Raw genomic sequence first — 27364 nt, forward strand, 5'->3', positions numbered from 1 at the left:
AGTATTCTGGCCAAGGCTGGTCTGCTGGTGTGTTCTGTGGGGGAACACAACTGGCTGTCAGAGCTGCTTTATGCAGGTGACTTTCCCAGGCTCCAGTCTTATAAGAGGTCACACTGGTGGGCAGCTGGCCACCCCTCACAACTGTTGCTACAATTGCACCGGGAACCCTGGTCTGCCTTCTTTCTGTTTAAGGTTCTATTATGTGAGAATGTGAGGCTAGGGCTGGGGGCTCAGCCTTGAGGAGTCTAGGGGACAGTGTACCTATCTTCTGGCCTGTGCTGGGGGTGCTTGCATATTCAGTCAGGCCTATGCTGGCTGTGTTATGATATGCTGCTGAGGCATGGATGTGGACCTGGCCTTCCTATCCTGGGATACTAGGCTGATGGCTGAAAGTAGGTGGTGGCTACTCTGCTTCTTTGTGACCCCAACAGCAGCCAGAGGGGTAGCCAGGGAATATGCATTTTTAAGGTGTTTGTCACCAGGCTGCCTTGTGTTCTACCCATGTCTTAAAGAATCTGGGGCAGTGTAATGGTGTCTGAGAGCCTACCCCAAGAGTAGAATTCAAGGAAAGTTTACCAAGACCGAGGGGGTTCATGCTGTGGCGGGTTCCTTGTGGGTTTAACATATATGAGGTGGTCCATAAAGGTACTTTTTCCACTTAAGGCTGTCATCCTCTAGGTCCCCCTTGGGATGATCTTGATAGTAACAGGGTCTGGGAAGTCCTGCTGGCTGAGGACAGGGATAGGGACAAGGATAGCCCTGAAGCCAGGGCTGGGCTCATCCTCCTGCTGGATGTATCGGCCAATACCCAGTACACTATGAAGCACAGAGGGGCCTATGAGACTCAGGCAGAAGAGAACGGTCCTCGGCTGAACTTCCTATGTAGAAGTGAAGGTAGAGAGCCCCTCTTCATGACAGACCAGGGCTACTCTGGAGGCCTGCTTCTCTTCTGGCCATTTCCTAGATGAGAAAACAGAGGCTTCCGGGACGCTGAGCTGCCTGTGATCTCATGGAGAAGTTACTGGTAGAGTGACTCCCAGGTAGGTATGGGCTTAGGAGATGACAGGAAACTAAGGCCAAGGGCTGTAACTGGTCCCTATGCCTAGACAGTCCTTGTACATCATCATTTGAGACAGTGGGTCTTAGTTCCCTTGGGTGCCTGGTGGAGGGCCCCAGATCCTGCTCTGGGGGCACTGACTCCTGCTGGGGTAAGCCATATCCTTGATGGTTCTTTTTTTTTTATTGCTGACAGGGCTATATTTGGACCATTTAGGAGATATACTTCAAGCCATGACTAGGAGAACAATTCAGAGAGGTTTAAGTTAACAAGGAAGGTCAACCCTAAATGTGGGCAGCACTATCTGGGCTGGGATCCCAGACTAAATAAAAAAACGTGAGATGAGTACCAGCATTTATATCTCCCTGATTCCTGACTTGAGATGCAATGTGACCAGCTGCCTCAGGCTTCTACCATCATTGTCCCCCAACTCCCATCATAATGGACGATACTCCTTAAACATTAGCTAAAAATAAAATCTTCCCATAAGTTTCTCTTTCATAAAGTATTTTGTCACAGCAGTGTGGAAAGTAGATCACACACTGGGAGCCCCAGGGCCTTCTGCAAGGTCTCTTCTCCAGAAAAACACCAGATTCTTTCTCAAAGAAAGAGAAGGAACCCCAGGGCTTGCTGTGGATAGACAGACATTCCAAAGGCAGAAGGCTAGTGGAGGGCCAGTAGAGGGTCAGTAAGTCTCAACATAACAGAGTCTGGGCTGAGTGAGGTCAGGTGGGCAGTGTCTCTTGGAAGGACACCCTGAAGATCCTGTCCCTGGATGGGCTGGTTCTGCTGGCCTTAGACTAAGGTCGCTCTGGGATAGCTGACCCAAGCTATCTGGGCTCCAGGCCTTTGCCTTCAAAATGGGGTCACACAGATGGACACAAGAACTTATCACCAGGTGTGAGACTCTTGAAGTTCAGGGCAAAGACACAGGAAACATCTCCTCGTGGCCGCTGCCCCTGACACTCACTTTCACCTGGCAAAAATGAATGAGGCATCTGACTGTAGCTTTCATGTTCTATTCTTGAGAAGGCTGAGGTGGAGGTTATAGGGTTAAAGCCAGAGAGAACTTTACTCAGAACCCAGCACACCACAAGTTCATCCTCAGTGGGTTCTCAGACACACACCACAGGCCCTAAGGTTAAACCCTTCACCTACACACATGCAAACATACCACACAATACTCACATACAGAAACGTCCAACACCCTCATACATGTAAACATACCAGACACACACTTACATATGCAAATATCCACCCAGACAGGGCACGCCCTCATATGTATAAACAGACACCATTCTTGCAAGTTCCAAAACACACTCAATGCCTTCAGATGTATAGATGTACCACATACCGTTCCATTCTAAAGAGTGCAGTCCTCTGGGCCCAGTAGGGATAGCCTCCCTCCCCCAGGCAGAGCTCCACTGCCACCATTAAGAGCAGGGTCCCTTGTATAGCTCTCTCTCACTTGGATGCAGTGGTGTTGGCTCTCTTTCTGTCCCACCTGTTCTAGGGTCTTCATTCTTCTGTCTCCTCTGTAGATTTGAGATGTCCTTTGTCAGGTACAAACCTGTACCCAGTTTGCCCACCCTCATACCTTCTGCACATGGTACCTTCTCTCAACACCCTTCCCTTTCCTGCCTTGTTTCTGGCATCTTCAACCCCTTCTTCTGTCCCGAATTAGGCAAACGGGCACACACACAAATCAGCCCTGCCCACAGCATCGAGGTGAGAGTTCAAACAACGCGGCCAATTTACAAACAATTTTCTCGGCAACGATTAAGTTACATTTTCCCCAATAGCTGCTTCATTTTCTTGTCAAAAATACACAGTTTTCACATTTATCTCGCTGCAAGGGTAATTAATTTCCAGACCATAAGTAAGAGCTTAATTTGATACCTGCAAGGATTACAAACCATTTCAATCCATTGTTTACATGAAATCAAGAAAGATTCGTTCTGTTTGCAATTATGTTAATGAAGAGAGTGGCCACTTTTTTTTTTTTCAGGGAACTCAGCATAATTCTGTCCTTACCAACGAATTGGTCTAAAAAGGTCCATGGCCACCACAAACCTCTGTGTGGCTATTTTTAGGGAGATCCTAGTGAGGGAAACCATACAGACAGCCAGGTACCCCGAGGAAGACTTTTGGGAGAATGGCTCTCAGATTGGTGGTGATTTCCAGGGTGTGTTCCCTGGTTGGTTGTGGGCCATGAACTATGTGGCAGGCTGGACCTCCCTCTGTGTTCTCTATTAATCTACAAAGAGGAGATCTAAGAAGGTCAGGGGAGCAGGGAAGCTCACACTGCATACTGGCCAAGGCTGGGGACATTGAGGGGGAGAAGAGGTTGTTTTCAGGCAGGAGATCCATCCTAACTCAGACCTAGTGCTGTCCGACTATGGGGCAAGAGGGACTGAGATGTTTGGCTAGAGTTCTGTTTGTCCTTAGGATACCCTACAGGTCATCCCTGATCTCTATCAGCCCAGACTATGCAAAATGACTGGGAAGTGAATCCCCAGGATTCTCCAAAAGAGAGACCAGCTGTCTTCTTGGGATGCTGGAGGCTGGGTGGAGGAGGCCTGCTGGGAGGAAGGGGCAGCAAAAGTGAGAGGCTGTAAGAAATTTCTGCAGGCACACAGGAAGCTCCACCTAGAGAAAGGAGCTGGGCCAGGCTCCTTTCTGTCATAAGGATGCTTATAGGAGGTCCTACAGCCTCCTGAGGTGGACCATTGTGGGCAGCTTGAGAGAGGTTCTGCCTGTGTGGACATGGGTGCTAGGGAAATCCTTGGGGGTCTAGGAGGCTGCCTGAAGGCAGGAGCCCTGAGAAGGTGGGCTGCAGGAACTGGCTCAGCCTTCTGCTTCCCAGCCCTCCTGGGCACTGTGGGGCTACGGGAGAAAGAGGGCCCATTCATGGAGTGGCCCGCTGTGGTCTGCAGACACGTTATGGCCTGTCCCTGGCTGGCTGTCACTAGGGGGATGGGGGATGGGCACTGTCCTCTTCCTCACTGCAAGCCCCCACCCCCCAGTCGGCCCAGAGCAGCCGGCCTGAGGCTGCGGCTAAACCTCGTAAATCCTGGGATGCTGGAGACAGCCCAGGTGAGGCTGGGAACAATGCCCCATTGTGGCCCCGTGGGGACGGTCTGCCACCACTTGCCACCAGCCCCTATGCTGTAAAATCTCTCCCCACGGATCCAATTTCGCCTCTCTGGCCCTTGAGGGGTTAGGCCCGGGACAGGCGCAGTTCCACTCCACACAGAAACCATTTACGGCTGGGATAAAGGCTGCCTTCATCGGCACCGAAGGGCCAACGTTTCCCGGCCCCATCGTTTTGTCACCGCCACATCTGTCAGGTGGCGGCATGCACAGCAATGGGGGCTCATGTGAGGGCAAGGGAGGATCTCAGCAGCCACTACAGGGAAGAAGGGCTTACAGTCTTGCTCTTCCTGCGAAGCCCAAGGCACCTCCCTGGCTTCCCAGCTTGTGCTTCAGTGGGATATTATTGCAAGGTCCAGCTCCGAGGTGGGGTGCACTCATCCTGAGGGGCTGGCAGAGAGGACGCCAGACCAGGCAGAGAGGAGACATTGCCTTTTGTTGGTATATACATTAACGAGCAAGCCAGGATGGAGGTGGCCTTGCCAGGCGCCAGTTCAAACACTGGAGAAGCAGAGGAGCTGGGAATACCTGGGAGAGGATGGGGGCAGTGGGAAGCTGTGTCCTACCATCTTGCCTTTTAGTTCAGAGTCAGAGATGGGCCTCTGTTTCATCAAGTCTTTGAGGAGGAACAGGGACCTAAGAGCGAACTTGAACTTAGCCTGGCTATTCATCATTAGAAAAGCCTATCCCAAGCTGTGGCCACAGTGGCTGCGCTGCTCTGTGGTGACAGAATAATGGCTTCAGGTGGTACTTGAGCCATCACCTGTATGTATCTATGTTTGCATTTCAGTGTAAGATACAAAAGGCCATGCCGAGCCAGACAACTATGGCTTCCTGGACATCACTTCTTGGAATGAGGAGAGTACAACCTTTGTGTTTATGGAGGCACTCAGAGCATCCCAGAAGGATTGGATGGTCTGTCATAGCTCTATGACCTGAGACAGCAGAGGCTCATTGCCCTGGGCCTCTATCTAGCCTCCTTTCCCACCCTGTACTGGAGGAAGCTAGAGAGAGGCCAGGACTAGAGGCTCATGAGCTTCGTCACCAACTGACAGAAGATAGGTACATTGCCACTATATAGCAGAGAAATATTTTCTCCTGTAGCAGGCTGTGGGCATTGGGTAGGTTCTGAGACTTGAGTGGTAAAGTCATTTTGACAGTTGAATATTTGAAGCCTGCCGAACTAGGGTCAAGATAGTGAGTTCTGGAGACCATTACTAAACCCTGCTGGACCCCACTGGATGGAGGGTAGGAAGGCTTTGTCAGGTTTTTGTTTTTGTTTTTGTTGTTTTTGTTTTCTCTTCAGGCGGGGAGCCAGGGTAAACTGGGGAATGGGTCCATGCTGGCACCTGCAAGTCGTCGTTACTTCTCGACTTGCTCTTTAGCTGGGTGACAACTGGTCACCGTGCCCAGGATGATTCAGGTCCAGGATTCCAATTTGAGGGCAAAAAGTACATGATAGTTAATTCTGACTGTCAATTTGATGGGATTTAGAAACACCCCTGTGCGTCTCTGTGACAGTGTCTCCAGAATGTGTCAGGGGAGACCCACCCTGAATGTGGATGGGATTCCCGTGGGCTGGAATCTTGGACTGGATAAAGCAGGCAGCAGGCATAACTGCGGATGCACTGTGACTAGCTGCCTCAGACCCTTGCAGCCACGCTAGACTATATCTCTTCAAACCGTGAGCCAAAATAAACTATTCCCTTAAGCTGCTTCTGCTGAGAACTTTGTCACAACGAGAGGAGAGACTGACACAGGAAAACCAAGTAATATGGGTAGTGTGGTCCATCTGGAGGCCTTGTCAGGGGCAGAAGACCACAGGAGCACCTGAAGCACAGGAGGGGAGCAGGGCCTGTTCTGTGAGCTCGGGCATCGTGTCCTAGCTGTAGGTAGCACACGTCCCTCATCCCCATCACACCCAAGTAGCGAGGAGGAAATCAAGGCAGGGGGAGAAGGGCTGCTGATGCCTTCAGCTGTTATTTTGGCAGGGGATTATGAATTGGCACCAGATCTGGGACACATCTTTGTCTCCTACAGCCACAGAAGCATGCATATTGATTGTGGGTGCCGCGGGACCTGTGGATGTAGGCAGGGTTATAGGTGCAAAGGAGAGGGTGGATGCTCCTTACCAGGATGGGTCCTGGCTCCCTCTCCCTCCTCCCCACTGGCCTTGCATCAGAGAGGCCCTGGGTTCATGTCTTACACGCATTCCATACACTTTCCTGACTCGCTAGTCACCATGAAGAGTAGGGTTGAAAAAGGGAGGGACAGAAGAGCCATGGAGGCCACTGGTCACCTGGCCTTCCTTCCGTGGTCCAGCCACTACTGGCAGATGAGCCTGCATTGTTCCTCACACTGTCAGACTTTGTCATCCTCCTAGAAACAGTGAGTCCCAGAGCCTTTTGCTCATGAAACTTGGTGCCGGGAGTCCGTTCCCTTTAGATGTTCTCAAACCTGGTTCACTCCTTCCTTGGAGTAAGCCCCGAGTTCAGCTCTGGATTGGACGTGGGAGCACTGGTCTGAGGCAAGGCCAGCCTCCTCTTGCTGCCCCTCTGAGGAGCAGGTAAAGCCTGTTTCTTAGGCTTTAGCTATGACTTTTTACCCTTCTCTACCTTGCACTGACTCTCTTCATTCCTTTCCACATAAGCTCCAGACAATGGAGGTCCAGCCACCTACCTCTGAGGTTTGGGACCCTTGATCTTCTCTGTCCTCTGTCTTCCTATCCAGTCTCTGAAGAGGCCAACGGTCAGTGGGACTGGTCTGCCCACCCCCATCATAGCCCCTCATAGTTCTCTGGGGTCTCCCCCAAGAACTATCCCGTCGCTGGCCAGTCTGTACCTTGTAGCTAGGTTCTATCTTGCTGTTTCCTTCAACTTAGAGGGTCACAGCCTTTATGCCTCAGGGCCTTTGTGTAGGCTGCTCACAAGATACGTTCCTGCCCTATCTGGCCTTTCACCTGGCCCTCTTCTTTTTGGCTTCTGGCTCCTGACCAGGGAAACCCTGCTTCAATACTTTCTCCTCTCCACCATGGGAAATATGTAATTATAGGTCACTATGGGTGTCCCCTCCTCTGCCAATGGACTGTGTGTTCCAAGGGCAAGAACCAGCCCACTCTACTCTAAGTGGTAGCACTGGATATGGAGCTGGTATCAGTGGGCAAGAGATGACTGGTTAACTGAATGAGTTCATGCAGTGCATAGAGGTTTCCTGCATGCTTCCCTGGGCCCTCTGTCCCTATGTCTTGGCTGGAAAGGCTGCATTTTAGAGGGTTTTGTGGGCTCTGGGGAAGTACCCCACATGATCTGACAGTACATGTCCACCCTGGTTGTTGGAAGTGGCCTGTTGTAGCCAGAGGGGATGTCACAGATATGTAAACCAAGTCTGTGGGCTTGCTGAGCACACCCAGACATGTCCTACATGGTGCTGGTAGGCTGACCCCTGTCTGTAGCTGTGGGCCTCTCACTACTCCCACACAAGCAGCCAAGAGTGACCTGGTGACATAGGCTATCTTGGCCCTAGGCCAGGACCTCACACCTTCCTCAGAAGTCCCGCCCCTTGGGGGTGGGTGCTGGTGGTCTGATGGGGCGTCCACCGGGCTGGATATAGCATCTCTGTGCAGGCAGCAGGCAGCTGGCCACCTCGCTGCCCACACAGATGTCTCTTTATGCTCCAGACCTGACTTGTGGCTCCTGGCTGCCTGGGAACAGAGGGGGCGCTGTGCACACTAACCAACCTGTGTCCTTGGCTGTGGGGTGAGGTGGTAGGCAGAGGTGGGGCAGTGGGTAGGAAGGATTCACATGGGCCTCACCCTTTGCAGCTCATAGTAACATGTCAAAATGGGCCTGCTGAATGTGGGGGTGCTGTTTACCAAGCCCCATCTCTTAAAACTCCTCAGAGGGAAACCTTCAGTGACTCCAGGAGGCACAGCCACCTTCACACCATTTGCTCTATTCTCTGCTCCTATTAACCCATCTTTTGCTGTAGGGTAACATGGCAAGCATGCTCTGTACCTTTGGTCCCCAAAGTCCTTTGCAGGGCAGTCATGTCCCTTGCTCTCTGGTTCCCTGACAGACCTGCCTACCCTCTGAACCCCTTTGTGAAACCCCAGATCTTTCTAGAAGAAACTTCTGAAAAGGAGGGATAAAGGCATGGCACTCTTTATGTCAGCCTGGGCCTTTTGTTTTCTTGGGAGCACAGTAGTCAGTGTGACCACCTCTTGTTCTGGTGCTTTCTGGGTACTGGACCGCAGGCACACTGCCTCACCTGACTCAAACGTGGGCTGCTATTCCACAGATGAAGATCTGGAAATGAAGAGAACCTTAAGCTTGGGGTCCCTGTAGGAGCTGCTGTGGAGGGCCTTGGCCTTCCCTCTTCTGGGCCAGCACAGTTATCTTATCCCTCGAGGCCGTAGGAGAGGGAAGGGATACAGAGCAGTGGAGGAGGGAGACCCAGAAGCGGAGGCATGAATGGATACACCGAGGACGGGAAGCAGCGGATGAGGAGCGGGCGGGGAGGCAGCATGTTGCCAACCCAAACAGCCCAGCGTGCCTCAGCCCGGCATTTAATCCACAAAAATTTCCATCTGCTTCTGGAGCCCTTGGAACCCAGGCAAGGAAAGGCCGTTCCCTCAGCAAAGCAAACAGGCCTCCGTGTGCGCAGCGATTCCCTGTGCTTGCGGCCCTAGCTGAAAGGCAGAGTCAGCCATTTTGTAGATGAGGCCCTCCAGGCCAGGCGAGGCCCCACCTGCACCCCAGGCCATTGGTGGGTGAGCATGAAGAAGGTGCTTGCTGTGTTAGCAGGTTTCGCTGGCAAGGACCTCCTGGATACACCTGCCATTTGGTAGGGGTTATGTGAGCTACATGCCACATTGGGGACTCGAGAAGGCTTTCCCCATCAAGAGAGGCCCACTGTGACACCATCCAGGCCAGGCCCTGGCTGTCATTTGCTATACCAGGTGTTCCCAATGGTCTCTGTGTACCCTGAGGGGTGTCCCTAAGAGTGCCTCATGCCTGCTATCCCCGCCCTGTCCACTGCCTGCCTTAACCAGCCCATGGTTTCCGGAGCTGCCAGGGCCAAGGCCAGGGCCAGGCACGGCTGGCTGCCCCTTTCTAGGCTGGTCCTTTCCTAGGGAGGCAGGGATGGCTCTAGGTTGGAAGATCTATTTTTGGTGGTGACCAAACTGCTGCTTAATATGCAGAGCTGGGGCAAGCTAGGCCCTGACCCACAGGGTGACAAGTTTAAAAAGAGGCTCATTTTGACCAAAATGCATGTTTTTCTGAGGTTGGCCAAGGAGGCCAGGCAGGGCTGGCCACACGGACACAGGCTCACACCACCCTCACACCCCATCCCCTGTGGACAGTACCCACTGCCTCCCTTTACAGAAGCTACTGATTACAGATCACCCAACAGCCCTGTTGAGGCCCAGGGCCCTCGCCTGCTGCGGGCTGACACATATGCCTCTGTCTGCTGCCTGCCCTTCTCCCTGCCTCTCAGAAGCAGTCGCACCCACAGAAGTTGACACGGGCTTGAGCTAAATTTTCAAAAAATGTAAATTTCCTCTCCAGCCAATATTTGAGGCCTATAAATAGAGTCACTCAGGGGAGCTGGTGTAGGGCGGGGAGGTGTCTCCCACACAGACAGGGAGAGAACCATCCCAAGAGACAGGAGTGTAGAGGGAAAGGAGGATGCTGGGGTAGGGGCTGCTGAGGACTGGTCACGGTCGCGGTGGGGGAAACTGAGGCCCAGATTTGGGAGGGATTGCTCAGGGGCACGTAAGAGGTGGGGACAGAGCTAGTTGCTCCTCATGCTCTTATACTCCCACTGTGAGCCCAGTGGTCACACCTGGGCCTCTTGGCTCTAGAATACTCACACAGTGTTGCCCATGTCACAAGGCCCTTGCATAGAATGGGCCTCTGGCCTGGCTGGGGATCCCCTATCAGCCCCGCCCGCCAGCCAGCACCAGCAGCACGGCTTGCAGCCTAGATGCTGGCTCCAAAGGTATTAAAGGAGGCCCGGGTCCTGGCCTGTGTGACACCAGCAGGCAGCAACGGTGCAGGGTTTGTGTTGCGTCTGTGTGCACGGTGGACAGAACACAGATGCAGCATGTCTGGGCAGAGTCCAAGAAAAGGAACTAGGAGGAGGACCCCTGGTGTGGGACTCAGGGGCTAGGCGAGCCTAATGGGGGCTTGAGATGAGCACTGAGATTATAGACAGCAAACCAGTGTGGTTCTCCCACAGGTGAATGACCCCCAAGTCAGGTCAGACAGAAGACCCTGGGGGACACATGCTCTTCTCTTAATTTCTCCAAATTCATAGTAACTGACACAGAGTATCCTCTCTGCCTTGGATAAGAAAACTTAGGCTCACAGAGGGCAGGAGTGGTTGCTAAAGACAGAGAGTCATCCATGTCCCTTATCTATCTGCAGTTTTTTTGGGTCCAGATGATGTCTTTGTCACATGGATGAGAGAGGAGGTTCCTATTCCCGTCAAGAGACTGCCATGGGCTGAAATAGGTTCTGAGACTTGCTGACAAGATAGGCAGGCTATAAGGGCACTTTCATTACGACTGTTATTGCTGGGCTATTCTGTAGACCTGGGAAGAGTGGGTCAGAGAGTGCCTAGCACACAAGGTGTCAGGCTGGGATAGTCCTGGAACCATGGCAGACTGCAGACAGATGGTTGGGGGACCAGGGCAAGGGAACCAGCTGGAGGTTGCAGCTACCTTGTTTCTGAGACAACTCTGTGAGTCAGACATAACTTCCCTTCCAATGCCAGTCCAGGGAGAACATCCAGAGCCTGCTAGGCATCTCCTAGCATCTCCTGCTTGAGTGAAATGAGAGCCATCTACTGCCCTAGTGTTCTGCTTATGGTTTGCTATACCACAGTCATCTGGGAGGACAAAGGTCATGAGGCCTCCAGCTATGCCCCTCAGGTCTGCCTTGGGTAATAGCGACATCCCTACAGAGCCACATACTATGCCCAGCTGGCCACAGTACTGCAGAACACAGTGCCAGGAAAAATTCAGTGTGACCAGCACTCTTCTCCCATAGCTTCTCAAGGTCAACACCACCTAACAGTCAACAGCCCTTGAACACCCAGTCCTCTGCCGGACCTAGTACTTTTCCTCAAGCTATAGGTTGAAAATGTACATGGGTGTCCAGTTCTCACATACTTCCCTAAGCTTTACTACTGAGCCTGGGACTGAAGGGAACCTGCTCCACCAAAAAGGACAGGAAGCCTGACTCACACTATGCTACCCATTGTGGCTGTGGTCATTTTCTTATATGTTGACTTCCTTCTGGGAGAAGTTAGCAGCAGACACTTCCCTATAACCTTACCGGGATCTTTCACAAGGACCCTTCTCAAACTCTGGGTTAGCTCAAAGGCAGAAAGGACACAGCCTTGGCTCCTACGGCCCAGCACTGTGACTTCAGGTTCTCTTCATGAGTGGCCTCTCTCTGAGTCTTAGCTGGGCACAGGGACTCCCCAGAAACCGTGCCCACTCCCGCCCAGGACAGGGGTGGTGGGGCACTGTGTCAAATGGTGCTTTCATTATAGGTTTATCTTTGAAACCCTAGACAAAACAGGGCTTGTGTGGTTTGACTAAAGGACCAGCACCTCAGGACTCCACCGTCCACTAAGACGGCTCCTCAGGAAAGAAAAAATACACGAACCTTAAAATAACCAGTTCCCAGAATAGCAAACGAATGCCGGCTTCTGAAGGGAGCTCTTTGATCGTCTGGAGCCCCATGCCTTTGCCTGTTTACGGCCCTGTCACTCAAGAGTAGCCCAGCAGCAAGGCAAAGAGGGGTGTTAGAGTGGGGCTGGGGGACAAGTAAGGAGGAGAACTCAGTGGGGGAGACAGGGCTGTGGTGTGTCCTAGGCTGCCCCACTTACTAATGTAACCAGCCCGTGCAGGTAGCAAGGCTCTTAATGGCGACTGGCAAATCAGCCTGCGGGTTCCAGGCTGCAGGTCCTCTAGGACTTGGAGAGGGTGAGTCATGGACTGGGGGGGAGTCTTGGGAGAGGGAGCACAGGGAAGTCCTACAAGGATGCTTTCCTGAGTAGATGGGGGTTCAGAGACAAAGATGCTGCCTCGTATCCCTCTTCCTCTCTGTGCCACCTCCACTTGGCCTCCCCACTCTCTTGCTGGTGTTCACAGAGCTTCTGGTCTCCCTGTTAAGTCATACAAAACAGCACATCCAACAGCTTGGTCCCTACCTCATATTATCTTCAGAAGAACTGGGTTTTCACAACCTAATTTTAATAAATTTAAATTTAATTACACTCAATGCCCATAATCTTGGCATTTGGGAAGTTGAAGCAGGGGAATCACTGTGTTTTTAGTTTTACACTGTGTCTTAGTTATACAGTGGGTTACAGGCTAGCTTGGGCTACATAGTGAGTTCTAGGCCAGCCTGGATTGCAGAGCAAAAGCTAGTCTTAAAATCAAAGACAACCGCCCCAAATGTCCTTTCCAAGTTGTAAATTTTATGAAGTCTTAATACAACCCCAGAAGCTCTCATGAAAACCCAGCTTTCAAATTGAGATGGGCCATGTGTACAAAATTCATCTGGCTCCTGAGGACTCAGAATAAGGGAAGAGAAGCAATTATTTTAATAGTTTCTGTATTGATTATATTGAAATCTGGAGTCCCTGGAATTAAATGAAATAAATGACTGTGATTTTAATTTCATCATATTACTTTCTGATCTAGCTATTGGAAAATAAAATATCTGTGTTTAGCAGCCAGGAGCTGACCAGACGGTAGGAAGACTAGAGGCTGAGGACTTGGAGGTAAGGGTCTCCCAAAGACACCCATACACCATGAGCTTTAGTTTCTACGATCTTCCTAGTGACCCTGGGCATTAAAACCTAGGAGTCTCAAGGCAGAAACTGACAGCAAGCTCAGACCTTCAAACAGCTCAGTGGGAAAGTCAACAAAATTAGCCCACTCCCGGAGAAGACTGTCAAGATGGCTTTAACTGTTAAGAGGAAGGGAACAGTTTTTGCCCTGGGAAGTTCTATCCTCAAGCTAGTTACAGCTCTGATTAGAACTCAAACTCTTATCATCTGAGTGGTCTGGAAAATCTCCGAGCCTAGGACTGAAAGGCCAGGCTGGATGTATGCCCATATGCGTAGCAACAGGAGAGGGAATGAAATCAGGCACCTCAGACAAGGCAGCGGGTGTGAGAAAGAAGTAGATAAAGCTGCTGATCGTATTTTAAAAACCACACATGCACACACACACACACACACACACACACACACACACACACACACACACACACACACACACACACACACACACACACACACACACACACACACACACACACACACACACACACACACACACACACAGAGGAAAAATTTTAAAAGCACAACCCCCTCCAAAGTACAATATGGTTTATGATTATAGATACAAGCCAGGCATAGTGGTCCTGGAATCCCAATATGTAGGGGGCAGAATCAGGAGGATCATTTAAGACCAGCTTAGGTTACACAGCAAGTTCCAGGCCAGTCTGGGATAGACTATACAAGCATTATGTATTAACCTCCATTCCCCTTCTCTCTTGTATGTATGTATATATCTTTGTATACATAAATACAAATGTTCTTGCCATGGTATAGCAACTTGAGCCCTGCCCAAAAAAAAAAAAAAAAAACTCCATCTACCATGACCAAATGGGGCATATCCCAGGAATGTGAGGTTGACTTAGCACCCCTGAAATCAGTTACTATATCATACGTATTATTAGACTAAGGGGTTAAATACCACATGGTCACCTTGATAGACTCAGAGAGGATAGCTGGGGAAGATGCACATTTACTTTTGGTCAGCTCTTAGTGCGCTGGGCATAGGAGAACATACCCTGAGCTGGCAGGAAGCACTGGTGAGAACTCCAAAGCCATCATCATCCTTGATGGCAGGTGACTGGAAGCCTTCTCCCAGGAGAGTCTCCAGTCATTCCTACACACTACTGACGCTCAAGCTAGGGCAAGGGTGGTGGGAAGGCGGCAAGGGCAGGAAGAAGGGAAGGAAGGAAATGAAAGGCATTTGGACTGGAGGGGAAGAAGTAAGTTGCCTTCATTATCTGTAGCAGGAGTGGAAAATCTAACAGAATCAACAGCAAGAACAAAACACCAAGACTAAGAATAGCAAGTTCGGACTTTCCCAGATCAGTCAAAGATTGAGTTTCTAGCTCTGGTTACATACAATCACAAAGTGAAATTAAGGAAAAAAACAAAACAAAAACCAACCCCATTAGCAATTGCATGCTGAATAAAACAGAAGAGACGTTAACAACAACAAAAAATAAACAAAATGTATATACCCCAAACTATAAAATATGTACAAAATTTGTAATTCCGGACTTTGACTGAGGCAGGTGGACTCTTAATTTCATGGTATAGCTAGCTAGTTCCAGGCTAGCCTGGGCTACAGAGAAAAAAAAAACCTGTTATAACCTTACACCCCAAGAACTGAAAGTAAAACACATACACAGAGAGATAGCATGTTCATGGTCTAAGATGTCTATTTATCCAAATGGATCCATTGATTCAACGGAAAATCCCAGAAGCCCACCACCCTGCCTACTTACCTTTTCTCCCCCCTCCCAATTTCTCTTTTAAAAATAAAAAATTACAAGTTCATCCAAAAATTCAAATGAAAACTTCTAGGTCTCAGACCAGGTTTGGAGAAAAAAAATCAGAATATCTTCACTACTCACTGTAAATAACAAAGAGAGTGTGGGGCAAGCATATAGACCAAGAGAATGGAATTGAAGGTCCATAAAGAAGCCCATCCATTTATGGTAAATGGATTTTTTTTTGAGGTATCCAAGGCTGACTTTAAACTGGGTATGTAGTAAACTGGGTATATAGTTGAACTGCTTTTTAGCTCCTGACCCTTATGCATCATTTTCCCAAGTATAGGGATTAAAAGTGTGCACCACTGTCTTTGGCCTGGTTAATTGGTTCCTGAGAAAGATGCCTTTGCTGCGTGATTAAATAGAAGGTCTTCTTTTTTGACTAATGGTGCTGTGGCAACTGAAGATCTGTAAGGGAAAAGCAGCAGTTTGTGTGGTACTTGCTGGTAGGCTCTAAGTAGCCCTGACTGACTTAGAAGTCACCACGTAGACCAGGTTGGCCTTGAACTCACAGACATAGGTTTGCCTCTACTTCCCAAGTGCTGGGATTAAAGGCATGTGTCCCTCCTGCTCGGCCTCTGAGCTATATACACCTTTAAGAGGCTAGGAAGATAGGTTGCTGAGGTGATCGATGTGCAAGCTAGAGGACCAGAGTTTCGTTCCCAGATCTCACATAAAATAGTCAGGCATGCTGGCATATATTTGTAATCCTAGAGTTGGGGAAGAAAAGACTAGTGGATTCCCAGAATTCGTTCACCAAAAATGGATGGTTGGTGAAAAACGACAGTTGATATGCTCTGGCCTCTATACACATACACACTCACACACATATGTACCTGCGTACACACGAGCACACACATACACAAAGCCAAGTAAATAAAACCTAGATTTCTTCTCATTGAGTACTCTCAAATTGCCTCAAAAATCTAGGCCTAAACACAAAAGCTCATTCTATACAATTTCTAGAAGGAAAAAAAATAATAAAAGAAAATGTTCATGACTTCAGACAGGGCTAAAGGGATCTAAGACCGTCAAAAGCAGGAACCATACAAAAGACAAATTGGACTTCATTAAAATTAAAAACTTTTGAGATTGAAAAGACAATTCAGAAAATGAAAAGACAGCCGGAGATTAGGAGAAAGTATTTGCAAGTCATACGTCTGATGGAGGACTTGTACCCAGAACATATTAAAAACTCCTGCCACTCGACAATAGAGCGGAGTACCTAATTGGAAAACGGGCAAGAGAGTTGAATAAACATTTCACCAGAGGAGACTATGAATGGCTAATAAGCACATGAAAAGTTGCTCAACATCATTAGTCATTAGGGAAATGCAAATCAAAACCACAATGAGATACCATTACATACTCACTAACAGGGCTGAAATAGAAAAGCTCAAGTCTACCGCCTGGTCGCAAGGCTGAGCGAGAAAGTGGGCCGTTTACACACTGCTGATGCGGAAAACAAGGGGAGAAACAAAACAAAACACAAACAAAACCTTAGAAAAGACTCTGGGAGTTTTCCTAGAAAGCTACACAGAAATCTACCCTCTGACTTCTCAGAAATGATAGATCAAATAGATAAAGAGATTCCAGCAAGGATATAGAAGATTTGAACAAAACAATGAGCGAGCTTGTTCCAGCGCTTGTAAACACAGTCCTGCATCCAGTGACTACGGAATATGCTCCCAGTACTCAAGGCGCGTTACAAAGGCTAAGCACGTGCATTTTGCTATAAAACATCCTTCAAAACATTCCAAGGGGGTTGATATCCCAGGACCACTTTCTCTGACAGTGAAGCAAAATTACTAGAAAGTTCTACTGCAATAATAACAATGATGAAAACCACATAGTTAGGCTGCCATGGCATAACCCTCGGGAATAAACACAAGATGATGGAGATTAGAAAAATACACCATAAGCAGAGGAAAGCGAAAGTAAAGCATTGTCTACCCAATGCAGGGAGCCTGGTGCAGCACCGTGTGTGCGTCTGTCACCCCTGCAACTAAGGAGGCTAAGGCAGGACAATCTTGAGGCTAAACTGAGCTACATAGTGAGACGCTGGGTCAGCAAAAGTGGCGTGTGCCTTTTCAGTGACACTTACAAGGAAAAAAAATATAGTGTAAATGTTACAAATAGCTATCATGCTTCACAGGCCTTAAAAATCTAGACAATCTGGAGATTAATAATTATCTAGCTTAAAGAAGTTAGAGAGAGAAAAACATATTAAGGCCAAGGGATTAGAAGGAAAGAGAGATAAACAGACGTGAATAAGCAAGATAAAAACCCACAGGCGGGAAGATCCACAAAGCCAAAAGTTTGGTGAAAAATAGCAATAAAGCCAGAGAATGCACGGCGGGCTTGGTCACCACGGGAAAGGGTGGCGGTGGTGATAAATGACAATGAGGAAAAGAGCAGAGGTAAAATACAGATGCCACCAACACCGAGTAAACACCAACAAAACTGAAAACCAAGATAAAAGGTACAAACTCCTCACCTCTGCTGCTTATCAAAGCTGACACAAGAAGAAATAAAGAGCCCTGAAGTTCATAAACCTCCGAGCCCTGTAATCAGCAGTTAGAAATGTTCTCACGGAGGAAACCACAGTCTGGAAAGGTTTTGCCTTGAAGTTCTAACAACCATTCCAGAGAGAAAGTCTCACAGAAAGTAGGTATGCCAGGGTGTAGAATTGGTGGGAATACCTCACGACTTAATCTGTGAGACACCACAACTAGCAAAGATGGCAGAGTAGGATCATCTGGATTTGGGCGGCGTTTAAGACTTACGTGGGATGCGAGAGATGAGGTGGGGAAGTCTGCAGTGATATCTAACTAACTAATCCCCCAGCCAGAGAACACGAAGACCTGGGCTTAGCAAATACTCAGCTGGAGAGCAAGGATGGAGGAGGGCCCAGGAATGGCCTGGGATGACGAGGTCTCAGGGTGCAGCTTATAGACCTCATGGATAGAAGAAGATCCCGAAAGGCAGGTGGTGGATGCTGCATGGTATCCTCAAGCAGGAAATAAGTATGCATGGCCTGGCTTCTAGGACAGAACTAGGCGGAAGAAGTGCTGGGTGCCGGGGCCTCTCCTCCCAACCCGTGCTCCCTGCCCCCAGATGCCCTGTGAACAGGGTCTGGAAACCAGAGCTCCCCTGTGTCCGGCTCTGAGCCACAAACATTTCCTGCAGAAAACAAGAAAGTCAGTCTCTTGGCCCCACTGTGCTCTGTATATCAGCACGACAGTGTGAGCTTGGCTTGTAAAATAAACACTGTAGCAGGTCCAGGTCCAAGAAGAGCTAAGAACACCATGGGGAAGAAGTGGGTGTGGATTCTGCAGAGAGCCAGGGGATCCTAGGGAAGCCTAGGCAGGCCAGGCAACAGAAGAGGGGGGCAGGAACCAGAACTCTTATGTTCCTGTCACAGGGATGACAAGGTGGCTTATACCATCTTGAATTGCCATTAGTCCTGACTACTGTAGCCAGTGGGCAAGGCCACCACCCCTACCCAGTCTTAGCTCTCAGAGTTGATTCTAGTTTTATTTCCAAAGGACTCTCAATCTTCTGAAATGTTCTTCTCTTACACACATGTGTGAGACTGCCATAAGGGGACCAGCTCTTTGTATAACTGTGTGACAGGAGACTGTGATTTCTAAAACAAACCAATCCATACTCTATGACAAAAGCTGAAAGTGTATATTGGCTACATGAAGGGAGCCCATGGGCATGTCCTACCTGGTATTGGTTCCTGGCCTGGACCTTAGGAAACTTCTGGTCAGGAACCAGCTGGCCTCTCCTAAGAATCCCTTATAAGTAGACATCCTTTGGTCCTTAGCTTGATCCTCTCCTCCAGTGGGGTCTAGCTGTTTGTGAATGGGGTTCAGCCCCTGTGATGTGGGTGGCCTATGGTGGGACACACTTTACAGTTGAGGGACCAAGCTAAGCTAGGTAGCTGCTGGGCACTAGAGATTTGAATTTGGCCAGTCTGTAGCTGGCCTGGAGGGGTGGGAGGGAGAGGCTGACAGCAGGGAAGTCCAGGGGCTCTGGCTGGGCTCAGCCAGGCTGGCTGGCACTGGCTCTGCTCTGGGACTGCTGGGCTCCCAGGGATTTCCTGTCCCCTACTTCCCAAGGTCAGCAGGATTGCGCTTGGGTTGTTTCTGGTCCCGATGGTTACGTTGATAACTGTGATAACATGGGGCCCGGCCATGCCATCGTGCCCTCTGGGCCCAGCAAAGCTCTTTCCCAGGGTCTGTCCCCACAGGGGGCAGTGGTCCCGGACAAGGGAGGGACTGGGCAGGCTGCCATGGGCCGTTTGGGTCAGTGCATCTTGACAGCCTCTTGATGTACAGTGGGGGTCCAGGCTAGAGCCCTGGGAGGAGCCTTGGTTCAGTGTGACCATGGCCTTGGCAGAGGACCCACTTCTCCATCCTAACCATCTTGAGGTAGGGAGTGAAGGTGATGGTGCCCATTAGGTGTTTGCTACAGGAGCCCAGCATTCTTGACAACCTGGCTCAGAGCCTAGACAGGGTCAGGGTCACCCGGACCTCTGAGGATCGGCCTAGCTTTGTTCCCAACCCTTGCTCCCAGAGACTATGGGCTCTGGAAAACCAGTCCTTTGTTGTTCTGATCTGATGAAGTACTGGCACGTACCTCAGCCCCTGCCCCTGCCCCTGGCTCTGGGCCAGTACAAGCTCCACCTTGGTCATATAGAGCGGTGACCTGGTTCTTAAACACTAGCCTGTGGTAGGCAACCATACATTGAGTCTGGAAAGGGAAAACTGATTTTTATTAGTTATTACCTATCATCTTCTGTCACTTAGACGCCAGGTTTCTGATCTGGGTTTGAGGGGTAGCCTGTCCTATCAGTAATGGGCAGAAGGAGGAAGCTGGAACAGTTAGAATGGGGTAGGAAGTTGTGGTGGAGAAATTATCTGGGGCTGGCGACAGAAGGCTGCCTTTAAATTTCTGGGCCGAGATGGCTCATGTACCTAGGATATATGGTCGGTGCTATCTTGGAGTTAGGGGTCCTCCTTGATTCCCACCAGCAGTAGGAGTGATCATCAAAGGTGGCCTTGACCAGGAAGGAGTTGGGGCTATCTGGGGAGGTGTAGGGGACTCAAACCAGCGGGTCTGTCACTGGTCCAATGGGCCCATGTGCACAGAGGCGGGAAAGCCTGGGGTGCTCTTTGATCCTATAGGCAAACAGGGCTCCTAAGCCATTGCTAGGCCCCAGCCTTGTGAATCCAACACTCCATCTTTTCCGTCCTGGCACACACGCACAATCTCTGTTCTAGCTGGGTGACCTGCTGAGCAAGGGCCACAGTACCTCCCCGCTCAGCCTCGGGATGCTACAGGTTAGACCAGGCCCTGAGACTCAGTGTTGGACATATACACCTCAGGGTTTCAGAGAGTATCTGGAGCCCACACCCCTTCCGTTTATTGGCCACAGGGCTCTATGGCTGCCCCAGGCTGGGGACGTTTGTGCCAGCAAGAAGTAGGGAGGCTTCAACGCCATATCCTGTGTGGGCCAGACTATCCTTGCCTACCTGCCCGGTTGCAGCCCAGATTGAGTCAGAGCCAGATGTTGCTAGAGTAAGCGAGCAGCAACCACGCTCGCCACTCGACTGAGATTTCACTATTTTTAGCCTCCTAGCTATGTTCAGATAAAATCCATGTATACAGACGTGGGTTGTCTGGCAAGATAACAGCACACCGCAAACTGCAGAGGCTTCAAAGAGTAGCAGTGGGATGTACCATGTGCCCAAGAAAGGTTCCCCTATGGGTCAGAGCCTCCAGTGGCTCATGAAAGGTGGGGTGGTGGGCACAGATGCTGGGGGTCAGTGGAATAGCCTAATTGCCTAGCTAATGTCAGCTCTGACATAAGATCACAGGCAGCCAGAGTACAAGGGGCAGAAGCACTCTGAATGGTATGCACTCTGCCGTCTGTGGGAGCCTATAGTAGTGGGCACTAAAAATAGCCTGGCCAGGCAGAGCCAGCACAGCCTAGCACACTAACTTGAGCTGGATCTTCCCTACCAGTCAGGTCCAGGATAAGTAAAGGCTGACACCATACAGGAATCTATGCCAGCTAGGTTCTGAGTCTGCTGAAGGTTTTGCCTGCCCAAAGCAAGGACCTTAGACAGCTGGCTTATGGGGAGGCTGGTGTGAATCTGGCTGCAGCCACCTCCTGGCTAAGACACAGCCAGGAGGCTCTTAGAGCTCTAAGGGTAAGGAGCGGAGGGAAAAAGCCAGGTCTTGTTTAAGGCTTTGCGATCTCACTCCTTCCTTCACAGGGCAGGAGCAGTGCCCCAGACCTCGGGACACCAGGGAGAAGCAGCTGATAGATAGGCAGGTTTCTGACTTTGCAGGCACACAATTGTGAAGTGGAAAGCATAGCCACTGTGCACAGAGCTTCTCGAGAACTCCATGGAGGAGGTCAGAGGGGTTGGAGCTAAGCAGGACACGGAGTACTGCACGGACTGAGGGTGGCGATGAGAGCTGATGCAGGAACCTACCTTGTCTTCCACCCTGTTCAGACGGGCACCGATGGTGTTGCTGCCACGGTCTTTGCTCTTTTCTATGGGGTAAAGCACAAAGTCAGGGATATGGGCTGTGGGTGTGGGCTCCAGAGCCTAGGGAGTAGGAGATGGGGGAGGAGGTAGCTGGGGGATGGGCCAAATACTTGAAAATACAAGCTGTCCTTTAAAATTCTCTTGTGGCTGGGATACCAGGGTTGGGGGAAGGGGAGACATTATGACAGTATATCCAGACTCCAGACTTGCTCCTCCTGTCTTTGGAACTCCTGAGTGTCTTCTAGGTGGGACAAAGCACTCTCTCTGTCCAGGGGGTGACTCGATTCGTGATTCTTACTGGGCTTGGTCGCATTACCAGGCCAGGGTGTCTGTTGGTTCAGTTGTCTCCAATGTTAGATTATGCCTCACAGTCCTGTTTGAATCTCAGCTAACATTGTCACTAGGAATGTACCTTGCTTTGTCCTTTCCTGATGTGGCTTAGCCCTTTGTCTGGAGGTCCTAAGGATTTCCACCAAGCCAAGAACAAGTTTATACCATGCCATTGTACATTCCTGAACACCTGAGCCAGGAAGGAGCACCCCCCTCATCCCATCATGGCCCCTGAATCTTTGGGCTGACAGCTTATCTGACCCATGCTCCATCCCAGGTCCTTCTACCACAGGAAACTGTACCCTTGGTTCTCACTACCATATCCAGAGTTTGAGCATGAGGTTTTACAAATCATCATTTAGAGGGACACAGGAGACTCTGTCATCACCAAAACATCCCTTTATATACCTGTCTACAGCCACTTTGCCTAGCCTGGCGTCTGTACAGGAGGCCCTAGAGGCCTGCTGTAAGGATGGTGAGAGACAGACAGAGGCAAGAAAGAGAGTCCCCTGTGGGTTGACCTGTCCAGGTACCAATGTGGACACCCACCTGAGATGGGGATGAACAAAGATGGCTTCCCGATGGACTGATCCAGCCTGGAGAGAAGAGAGGGACACGAGCTCACATAATGCCTGAGGTACCACAAAGACAGGCCATTGTGTCCAGGAGGACAGCATGACACCCATTCCAGGGGTATCTGCTACTGCTACTCCAAGACCCACCGAGAGGCACCCAAGACCTTATGGGCTCATGCTCCTGAGAGGGCTAGGCAGGAAGTTCAAAAATAAAGAACAGAACCTGGGCTACTTAGGCTTCCTCTCTGGAAGAGGTGAGTAGAGTCAATCAGGGAGGTCTCGAATCTTTGACCTTGTCTATGGAAGGGACAGTCACATTCTCCTGGCTGCACTCCATGATATACAGAGGTACGTTTGCAAGCTAGCTCATGAAGTTAGCCTCCTAGATCCAAACCTGTGTTGGACCCCAGGGACTTTGATAGGAATAGGATCCAAGACCATGTTGGTTCTGAATGGTCAGGATCCTTAGCTCCACCCCAGTAGCAGAAAGATCCATGGGTGGAGGGGTAGCCTAGAGGTAGATGTCACGAAGAACTCTTTCTTTCCTTGTGAGGTTGGGGCAGGGTTTCCTGGGACCATCACTCCAAACCCGTTTCGGTGCCCACCTTCTCTGTAGTTCTTTAATGCGCACCATAAGGTTGAGGTGGCCCTGGGAGTACTGCTCAATGACATCTCGCACATCATAGGGCTTCCGTGCTTGCTGCAGGCCAGAAAGACACATGTTACTTTCTCCTGAATCCTGTATGCTCAATTCTAAACACAGACAGTGATGGGGTGGGTTGTAGTACAGGGAGGAATGGCTTAGAACATACACAGTGGCAGGCTTGATCCCCAAAGGCTGCCAACTTAGCCTGTCTAGTACTTTCCTTCCCTTCTGTCAGTTCACTAGTAGGACTAGACAGTTCCTACTGGCCCTTTTGGTTCCAAGTCTCCTCAGGAAGAGTTGGCCTAGTAGGCTAGAGACATGGTACTGCATATCCACAGTCCATCTGGGCCCTCGACTGTTGACACACTTGCTGCTTCTCTCTAGGAGGGGAGGTAGAATAATATGTATTCTAGATGTCTCACAATGCCACATAGACTTTCCATAAGACAGCCCAGCTCCCATGAAGGAAAGACCTGCCACGCCCAGGGCCATTCTAGGCACCAGGGTCACCACATCTTCTGTGGCCTGCATACCCAGGGACTATTGAGTCCAAGCATGGGACATCACTCAGGCAGGTCCTTGGTCCTGTAATACTTCGCTATGAAATTCTACTAAGAACTACACTTGATAATGTCTCCGGGTCTTACTATGTTCTGCAAGATGGAGACAGAAGCCCTGATTCTCCCTTCTCCAAGATGAGTTTCTGGGCCTTGCTTCTGTCTTCTGTAACACAGGATACTGAGTCTCGTTCCTCTTTCCTGGAAAATGGGTTGCTGAAGTCTATGCTGCTGCTTCCAGAAGGGACTGAGAATAAAATAGGGTCTAAGATGAGAAATGTCAAGGAATCCTGACGCAGCACCTTGTCAGTCAGAGGTGGCCATGACTGAGTCCAGGGCCTGAGTCCCTCCTTAGAGCACACTGAAAGTGACCCTAAGTAATAGGGGAGAGACTTGTGGGAGAAAATGCTTTTGGTGTGTGGCACCTCCAGGTAGGCCTGGTGACACATGTGGTGAATGGGCAAGGGAGGCAGAAACTGTAGTCTGAGGCGGTGCAGGCCTGGGCTAGGAGCAGGACAGATCCTTATGTTGGTCTGTGGATGGCCTGAGAGTCTGAGAGCCACTGTGCCCAAGTGAACATGGGTACCTCTGCCAGCCTCTGCAAACATCCGTGTGATTGAGTATGGAGTGGGGAGTTGCAAGTGTGCCAGCCTGCAGGGGGTAGGGGACTGTTAGCAGGAAACAGTTAGTTAAGAAGGTCAGAGAGCTGGCCAGTGGTGGCGCATGCTTTTAATCTCCACACTCTGGAGGCAGAGGCAGTTAGATCTCTGAATTCAAGGCCAGCCTGGTCTATAGAGTAAGTTCCAGGACAGCCAGGGCTACATGGAGAAACCTGATCTCAAAATTCTAAAAACACAAAACAAAAACCAAACAAACAAACCCAGAAGGCTAGAGATACCCTATCAACTAACCTCCCACGGTCAGTAGCACTCCAGGCCTGCTGGGACCTGGCTTTGGAGCCACTAAGCTCCCCTCTAGGATCTGGTTGGGGATTGAGAAGCCTCTGTCAAATATTTGCCTAGGGTTAGTGTAAGAGACCATCTTAGCTTTCTCCCCAGGCCAATGTCCCCTGGTGCAGCAGGAGCCATAGGTGAGCCAGATAATGCTGCCTGACCAGACTGATTGGCTGTGGACCTAGGTGCGCAAAGCAAACTTTCAGGCCTAAGAGGTTCTGACTCCTCAGGCCAGACATGAGGGCGGCGGGCCAAGGACTTTATCGGCCAGCAAGGCAGGCCCGCATGCCTGTAGTCAGGTTGGAGAGTAGGTGGGTGGATGGCTGAGGCAAGAAAGCTGGGTCACCAGGGTGGCCTGGAAGCCTTGTGGAGCCCTCCCCATAGGGGCTCCCTCTTCAACTACCTCACTCTTTCCTGGAGGCCTGCCACCACCTGTCCATGTGTCCCAAGCAATAAAGCCAGCTCATTGTAGAGCCCTTACTTTTCTCTATGTAGAAGAAGCCTCTGTACCCCACAAGGCCCCTCTGCCACCTGGGTTAAGTGTAAGGGTGAGAAGCAGAGAGCTGGAAGGTAGGGGCTGTTTGGCCTATCTTGGCAGTTTCCTGAGCCACTCTCAGGACATTGGCTAATGTCCTGAGGCCTGAAAGAAAGTTCGGGGCTCTGGGTCTCTTCTTCCTCAGCCTCTAACCATGTCATCAGGCAGGTCCTTTGTTTGTGACATGGAAACTGGGTCTACATAGGCCACTAAGATGACCTCTGACTCAAAGGGACCATAAGGGTCCCTGTGTTCCACTGGGTACTACCCAGAGTCTAGACGTGAACCCCAGGGAGCCATGAGCCTACATGCCATAACCCCATTCAACTTAGCAGTTTCTATAGAGTTTCATATGGAACCTCCTCTATCACTTACAGAGCCTGCTTCTCAGCCTAGGGACGGCCATCAGCAATTCCTCATGACCCTTTAAACAACTTAAGCTATACCACTTCCAAGTAAGAGTGTCACACCCTAGCCCTACTTCTCCCTGAGAGATTGTCTTGTCAAGATGTGACTCCCCGTGGGGTTCCTGTGGCTCCTTGCCAAGCTGGGAAGAGCTGGTTCTATAGGAACTCATCTCCCTACCTCTCTTGGTGTCTCAGCACTGGGACCATAGGTCACATGGCTTCTAGGTAGGGGGAGAAACAGTGTTAAGTGCCATCTCTGTGGGGCCTTTGGACCCTTCTAATCCATTTCCAGGTGCTTCCTGGCTCTGACCCCTGCTGAGTGTGACCTTTACTCCTTTTGACAACATGAAGTCCCTAGGTTTGTGGGAGCTTGGGCGGAGCTTGGTCTGCCTGTATTGTGACAGTACCAGGGGATGCAGGCTAACAAGTGTACAGCAGAATGCCACCATGGTACTGGTGGATGGGCATGGGGTCCCTGCAGGTGGCAGTGAGTGGCTAGGGTGAGGAGACACATGCTGTTCTTGTTAGTGTCAGAAGCATGTTCTTAGGGCTAGAACAGTTGAGGAGCTGAGGACTACAGAGAGTGAGACACATGTCACCCAAGGCTCCTCTCGGTACAATGATAACAACTTGGGATGGGGACAATGCCTTAGCCCCTACCTCCTGCAGAGTCTAGAGGTTTGAGCTATTCCAGGGCTGGGTTGGGGGCTGTGCTGTAGGGACAGTGGGAGCCTGTGTCAATCTCATGGCTTGGTGTGGTAGGTGTGGCCTATAATGGGGCACAGGGCCACCACTGTGATTGTCCTTGGGCAGGCTGTACTAAGGCAGGTGGCCTCAGTCTTCTCTGCTCAGTGACAAGGGCTTTCCAGTAAGAGAATGCCCTCTAGCACTTGCTGCTTCTACTGACATGTTTTCAAAGTGAGGAATAAAGCTCTGTCCTCCCCATGACTTCTGCTTGCAACTGTCCCAGAGTAGAGAAGGAACATAACCTACTACCTTCGGGGGTCTCAGGAGGACAACTCTCAAGGTGTGGGGATACTAAAGGGATCCCAGAGCTGCAGTTCCGCCAGCTCAGAAGCCTCTGGTCACTAAGCAGACCCCAGTATGGGTAGGGTGGGATACAGAAAGCTCCAAGCTAGCTGAGAACAGACGTCACTTCCTGTCCAGGTGACATTGCCAGACTGTCACTATCACAGCCTAGCAGGAGAAGTACTCCCATAAAGTTACTTCTAACAATGTAGAAAGGGTTCCCGAGTCAGGGCTGGGTACAGTGCTCTTGGAGGAGCCTGCTGTCTTGGGGAGTGGTGACAGACCAAAGGGTACAGTCACAGCATGTTGGCATCTGAGGGTGAGGTATACGACTACTGCAGTCTTCTTGGGGGTCAGTTGCACTGGGCATGCTCTCACCTGGAATTTCTTCTTGGCTACAAAGTACTGCATGCGCCTGATGACCTTGATGGTGGCCCGGTGGTGATCCCGTAGCCTGAGGAGGAGGGGGCAGAGTGTGAGCAGCTTCCATGTTCATAGCCCCGCAACACATGTTAAAGGTACCCCTGCCAAACATGGATAGCCTCTTCAGAAACAAGAACATTCTAGCCAGGGTTTGTTTGTCTCTAGAAGAAGCCAGAAACAAGGAGTTTCTACAGGGGAAGGGGCGGGTACCACCCACAGATGGGGAGAAACACTCCCTTCCTGCTTTTATCTCAGAAGTGGGGCAGCTGTCTGTACCCCTAGTTTGCAAGGGTTGCAACTCTAACAGCAGAGCCAGGGAATGTGTTTGGAGGAGGGGGTACAGCCACGTTAATGAGGATCCTGTTTCCTGAGACTGCTTGGATTTTTCATTGGTTTACCTCTATCTCCTTCTAGAAAAAAGGTCTTTTTTTCTTCTTCTTTCTTTCTTTCTTTCTTTCTTTCTTTCTTTCTTTCT

At 50.3% G+C, this 27364-nt stretch overlaps 1 protein-coding gene across 1 annotated transcript in view; it reads right to left on the reverse strand.

Moving 5' to 3' along the window:
* LOC116890666 (potassium voltage-gated channel subfamily KQT member 1-like) overlaps positions 1-27364 on the reverse strand; it is a 98571-nt gene that overhangs the window by 41927 nt on the left and 29280 nt on the right. The window contains exons 2-5 of the mRNA XM_032891071.1: positions 26845-26920; positions 22945-23039; positions 22314-22360; positions 21378-21439 (exon numbers count right to left, since the gene is read on the reverse strand). Coding sequence (XP_032746962.1) covers positions 21378-21439; positions 22314-22360; positions 22945-23039; positions 26845-26920 — 280 coding nt within the window. The remainder of the gene's footprint in view (positions 1-21377; positions 21440-22313; positions 22361-22944; positions 23040-26844; positions 26921-27364) is intronic.

This window comes from Rattus rattus, chromosome 2 (assembly GCF_011064425.1).
Source record: "Rattus rattus isolate New Zealand chromosome 2, Rrattus_CSIRO_v1, whole genome shotgun sequence".
Lineage (NCBI taxonomy): Eukaryota > Metazoa > Chordata > Mammalia > Rodentia > Muridae > Rattus > Rattus rattus.